This window comes from Leptodactylus fuscus, chromosome 1 (assembly GCF_031893055.1).
Source record: "Leptodactylus fuscus isolate aLepFus1 chromosome 1, aLepFus1.hap2, whole genome shotgun sequence".
Lineage (NCBI taxonomy): Eukaryota > Metazoa > Chordata > Amphibia > Anura > Leptodactylidae > Leptodactylus > Leptodactylus fuscus.
Window position 1 is genome coordinate 327,276,986 of NC_134265.1, and position 5,929 is coordinate 327,282,914.

General features: G+C 40.2%; 1 protein-coding gene across 1 annotated transcript; it reads right to left on the bottom strand.

The window, feature by feature from the left end:
* Window positions 1–1,737: 1,737 nt before the first annotated feature.
* Window positions 1,738–5,701, bottom strand: LOC142196098 (protein S100-P-like). The gene is made up of 2 exons (XM_075266315.1): window positions 5,527–5,701; window positions 1,738–1,932 (listed from the first exon to the last, which is right to left on the bottom strand). Exons 1-2 carry the CDS (start codon window positions 5,662–5,664, stop codon window positions 1,783–1,785), a joined length of 288 nt encoding a protein of 95 aa, XP_075122416.1. The 5' UTR covers window positions 5,665–5,701; the 3' UTR covers window positions 1,738–1,782.
* Between the last annotated feature and the right edge of the window lie 228 nt (window positions 5,702–5,929).

The window sequence follows — 5,929 nt, forward strand, 5'->3', positions numbered from 1 at the left end:
ATTGGGGTAGTGTACCAAAGGTCGGCACTAATAAGGGGCAAGAAACATGGTGGCTATACAAAGTGAATGAGTTTAGGCATCAGGAAACCAGGGTGATGTCACAGGCAGGAACCACAAAAAACTCCATCTTAACTGCTGGCAAAACAAAAGGGTTCAACAAAACAAGATCCTGACAATAGGTCATCAGTAGAGACTAACAAAGTTTTGGAAAATTTGATTCGAGCACTTTTCCTGGTTTTAGAAAAAGATTATTTCCAAATTGATTTGAGGCAAATAATGTTAAAAAAACAGCTATTTCCTGGCTGCAGAGAGCCTGTATAATAGTGTAGGCACTGTGCCTTACAGTAGCAAACATGGAGAGTCTTATGTGGTAGTCAAACAATACAGTCAGTGAATAAGACACACACATGACTGGCTTCGCTCCTAGAATAGCACCTCATTTATTTGGACACAGTGGCAGCCTGTGGCCATACATTGGTTGACCAGACTCTGCACCAAGATGTCATCCAGTGTATCTACAGCACATAAAAATAAACTAGTTTCTTAGTTTTTTGCTTCATAGCCTTATTGAGATAGTGTATGATGGGTATCTATCTGTATGAAGTAAAATGAGTATATTGTGCCATTCCAGGGTGAGATGGGAGCCCACCTGGCTCAGGGGCCCACTGGGGCATTTTCCTTTTCCCCTGTGGGTCAGTCTAAGCCTGTCTTCAGTCCATAAACAGTGGCCTCCTATTTTCTCACTGCACCCATTAACTAAGCTCACGGTGCCTCATGTCTTTACACTTACAACTTGCTTGGTTTCTGTCTCTGACTCAGCCCGGGCCGGCACAATTGTTCCCCAGATCCCAAGATATCAGTGGGAAGATCAAATTAACACTCAGTGAGTCAGAGTTTTAGTCTCTCCTAAGGATGAAATTAAAGTAAGGGGCAATGGTTGACATACCACTAGCCAATATGAAGCAAGGTGTTGTCCTGTATGTGATACTGGCCAGAGCTTTAGCCATAGACCTTATAAACTCTCTAAATCACTGGATTGACCAGACAAGAGAGCCTAAAAAAAATGGGTGACTCCTGGAAAATGTGGATGAGTTGCCATGCCTATAAATAAAATGGAGTCAGGGTACAATTTCTAAACCCATAGTAACCCCATCTCCACACTAAACTATAGAATTGTTAACTACATAACTAAGTGTTAAAGGGATTTCCAGAATAAACTGAAACCCCACTGGTGGCCGGGGAAGGTGTGAAATGAAAAAAGAAGTTATACTCACAATCCCCAATGCTCCATTCGGGTGATGTGTCCCTGTTCCCTCTGGTGTGAAGACGGGAACTACTGAGATTCATGTCAATGATATGACCGATCAATCCCATAAGAGGTCACAGTGAAATCACCGGTACCATACATGTGATCACTCAGGTCAGAGATCGGTCACAGTAGTCAGGGGAGCCTTAGAACTTATTTTTATTTCTCTGGCCACAAGTGGGGTTTCACTTTATCCTGAAGAGCCCCAATAAGCACTTAATCACTATTGACCTCGAGGGATATTAGGCATTAGCCCATACACATCCTAGATCACCATATATGATGTTGTGATGTTACCAGCTTGTGCCTGTCTCCACCTTACACTTCTTTCTAAGGCATGTGGCCTCTTCTGTGCCTTATCCAAAACCTATGTGCCAAATCTTTTATAATATTAACCCCTTATCGCCCTAACAAAATAAATACAAAAGAAATAAAATACAGAACTTTATTAGCCAATAGCAGATGGTTTAAAATAATTATTTTTTTGGCTTGCTTGGACATTTGGAATGTACCAGACAGGTGAGCGCACTAATGAAGATAATAAATTCGTTAAAATCCACTTCAGCGTCTCCATTATCATCCAGATCCTTCATGAGTTTGTCACAATCGTCTTTGCCTTTTGCTTTCTAAAATAAAATAGAAAATGTATTAGCATCGAGGACTCTGGCCAGTTATTTCAGGTGACAATTGAAACAGAACAGAGAACACAATAGACTTGAAAGGCTGAAGTTAAAAATTTCCAAACTTTAATATTAGAAATTTTCTCTTACACTACATAGTATTGTGGAACAGTCTATATACTGTATTTGAAGATTCTATACAAGGTTCTTGAGGGGGCACACTGACACACAGAGTATTTTGACACAGATTCTGACGGAATCCGCGTGGAAATAAAGGTCTTCCATTGACTTCAATGGGTTCCGTTTTCCACGCAGAACCCATTGAAATCAATGGGAGGCTTTTTTACCCATTGATTTCAATGAGTTTCACGCGGAAAACGGAACCCATTGAAGTCAACGGGAGGCTTTATTTCCGCACGGATTCCGCGTCAGAATCAGCGCACAGAAACTACGTGTGAATGCCCCCTGAGAGTAACCTCCAAGAGCCTTAAACTCATTGGGACACTACCTTGAAACTTATCTTTTTGCAACATTTTTTTAATTAAACCAATGCACCTAAAGTAAAAATGTGAAGCAATTTAATAAATAATATTAATTAAAAATTTACTACTGCTTTTGGTCCACAGCTCCTATGCAATAATGAGTGTTTCCATGGATACAGACTTCATATAGGCTTTGTGTAGTCTGACCCTGCACTCATATCAGCAAGGAGTAGGGGACAGATAGAAGGGATTTTATATTAACATGTGGAAATGTCAAGAGTTTATTTTTGTCAATTAGCACAATTAAGAGAAATGTAAACTCCATCAATATTTGGTGTGACCTTTGCCCTTTGGAGGAGGAGTCCTGGAAGTGATGATATGGCCCCCACAGATATAGCCCTGATCTCATCATTATCCAGTCTGTCTGGGATTATATGGAGAGACAGAAGGATTGGACCAAGCCTACATCCACAGAAGATCTGTGCTTAGTTCTCCAAGATGGCGGGAACAACTTCCCTGCCGAGTTCCTTCAAGAACTGTCTGCAAGTACTGAGAAGAAATGATGCTGTTTTGTATATATATCCCACACGTGTTTTTTGTAACAATTTTGCCACAACTGCAGTCTTTGGTAGTTTTTAATAAATATATTGCTAGGAACATATTTCTGGAACTGTAATTGGAATCTCTCTCTGTTCCCAACCATGACAGCGACTGCAGCAAAACCACATTAAAAAACTCATCTCCTTACCTGAAGGCACATCGGTGGTCATAATAGTGATGCAAAATGGGATATGCACATTGGGTGTTATATATATACAAAGGTCAAGCTCAATGGAATGTGACAATGGAGCAATGCCATGTGCTCGGGACCTCAGAATAGCTTTGTTCCGAATTTAGTGTCAGACCTTAGCTTCTAGAGAAAAGATGAAATTTACAGTCCTATGAAAAAGTTTGGGCACCCCTATTAATCTTAATCATTTTTTGTTCTAAATATTTTGGTGTTTGCAACAGCCATTTCAGTTTGATATATCTAATAACTGATGGACACAGTAATATTTCAGGATTGAAATGAGGTTTATTGTACTAACAGAAAATGTGCAATATGCATTAAACCAAAATTTGACCGGTGCAAAAGTATGGGCACCCTTATCATTTTATTGATTTGAATTCCCCTAACTACTTTTTACTGACTTACTGAAGCTCAAAATTGGTTTTGTAACCTCAGTGAGCTTTGAACTTCATAGCCAGATGTATCCAATCATAAGAAAAGGTATTTAAGGTGGCCAATTGCAAGTTGATCTCCTATTTGAATCTCCTCTGAAGAGTGGCATCATGGGCTACTCAAAACAACTCTCAAATGATCTGAAAACAAAGATTGTTCAACATAGTTGTTCAGGGGAAGGATACAAAAAGTTGTCTCAGAGATTTAACCTGTCAGTTTCCACTGTGAGGAACATAGTAAGGAAATGGAAGACCACAGGGACAGTTCTTGTTAAGCCCAGAAGTGGCAGGCCAAGAAAAATATCAGAAAGGCAGAGAAGAAGAATGGTGAGAACAGCCAAGGACAATCCACAGACCACCTCCAAAGAGCTGCAGCATCATCTTGCTGCAGATGGTGTCACTGTGCATCGGTCAACTATACAGCGCACTTTGCACAAGGAGAAGCTGTATGGGAGAGTGATGAGAAAGAAGCTGTTTCTGCACGTACGCCACAAATAGAGTTGCCTGAGGTATGAAAAAGCACATTTGGACAAGGCAGCTTCATTTTGGAAACAAAAATTGAGTTGTTTGGTTATAAAAAAAAAGGCGTTATGCATGGCGTCCAAAAAGAAACAGCATTCCAAGAAAAACACATGCTACCCACTGTAAAATTTGGTGGAGGTTCCATCATGCTTTGGGGCTGTGTGGCCAATGCCGGCATCGGGAATCTTGTTAAAGTTGAGAGTCGCATGGATTCCACTCAGTATCAGCAGATTCTTGAGAATAATGTTCAAGAATCAGTGACGAAGTTGAAGTTACCCCGGGGATGGATATTTCAGCAAGACAATGATCCAAAACACCGCTCCAAATCCTCAGGCATTCATGCAGAGGAACAATTACAATGTTCTGGAATGGCCATCCCAGTCCCCAGACCTGAATATCATTGAACATCTGTGGGATGATCTGAAGCGGGCTGTCCATGCTCGGCGACCATCTAACTTAACTGAACTTGAATTGTTTGTCCAAAATACCTTTATCCAGGATCCAGGAACTGATTAAAAGCTACAGGAAGCGACTAGAGGCTGTTATCATTGCAAAAGGAGGATCTACTAAATATTAATGTCACTTTTCTGTTGAGGTGCCCATACTTTTGCACCGGTCAAATTTTGGTTTAATGCATATTGCACATTTTCTGTTAGTACAATAAACCTCATTTCAATCCTGAAATATTACTGTGTCCATCAGTTATTAGATATATCAAACTGAAATGGCTGTTATAAACACCAAAATATTTAGAACTAAAAATGATTAAGATTAATAGGGGAGCCCAAACTTTTTCATAGGACTGTATATTTTGAGGAAATACTGCCAAACACGGACCGCCTCTATATGGCTCAGTTATCACTTTCCACCAAAAACAGGAACAGATCTCAAAGGAGGAAACAAATGAAACCAGTGGCGTAACTACTAGGGTAGCAGGGACATTAGGGGCCCGGCGACAGCCGCTACCGCTGCGTTTACTTACTTACCGATCCTGGCAGGGGCCAGGATTGGTAAGTGACACCGCGGGTCCACAAATGTGCTCTACTTGTGTTTATTCCAAAACGTAACAGAATATAGATCTAATATTGGAAAAGTTTGATCACTTCTCGTCTGTAGTCTCTATGCTAGTGACAATACATAGGCTGCTATATGTGCCAATCTATACTGTTTTGACGGGATTCTGACTTAAAGATAACCCTGAATTATTATCCATTATTAATAACTATTTAAACAATTCTCTATTATATCCCATAGTCTTGGTTCATAGAACCTGCAGCTTTATACATTCACTGTCCTGATTTTAGGGAGATACCAACGTACAACGTATATTACAAAGAGTGTGTCATTTCTATTGTATATAAATTATATATCTCACCCCGAGGAAACCAGGTAGCTCCTTCTCCATCAGAGTCTTCAGTTCCCCTTTGGTTAGAGTGTCCTTCTTGCCCTCGGTACAGGAATATTTGTCAAAGACACTCATGACTAAACAAATGGCGGTCTCCAGCTCAGTCATGGTTAGAAGTGATGTCGGCTCCTCGGCTTATCCAGGCAGCTTGTTATAGGCAGAATGTAATGTAAGGACAGAGCTGAGACTTATATAGGGATTGTGTCACATCTTTATGGCAAGAACAATTATTAATTACTAAGTCAATATTAAACTGGGCGTAACAACCATACAAATGACTACAATAAATACTCTCTTTACAATTAATCCGTATCTCTGTTTACTGAAGGTAGACTCATGTTGACTTTCTCCATAGTCATTTCACTGGGGAATT

Coding starts and splice junctions, on each gene's coding strand:
- LOC142196098 (XM_075266315.1), bottom strand. CDS start 5,664: ATGACTGAGCTGGAGACCGCCATTTGTTTAGTCATGAGTGTCTTTGAC. Junction 1,933..5,526: donor AGCTACCTGGTTTCCTCGGG/GTGAGATATATA, acceptor ATTTTATTTTAG/AAAGCAAAAGGCAAAGACGA.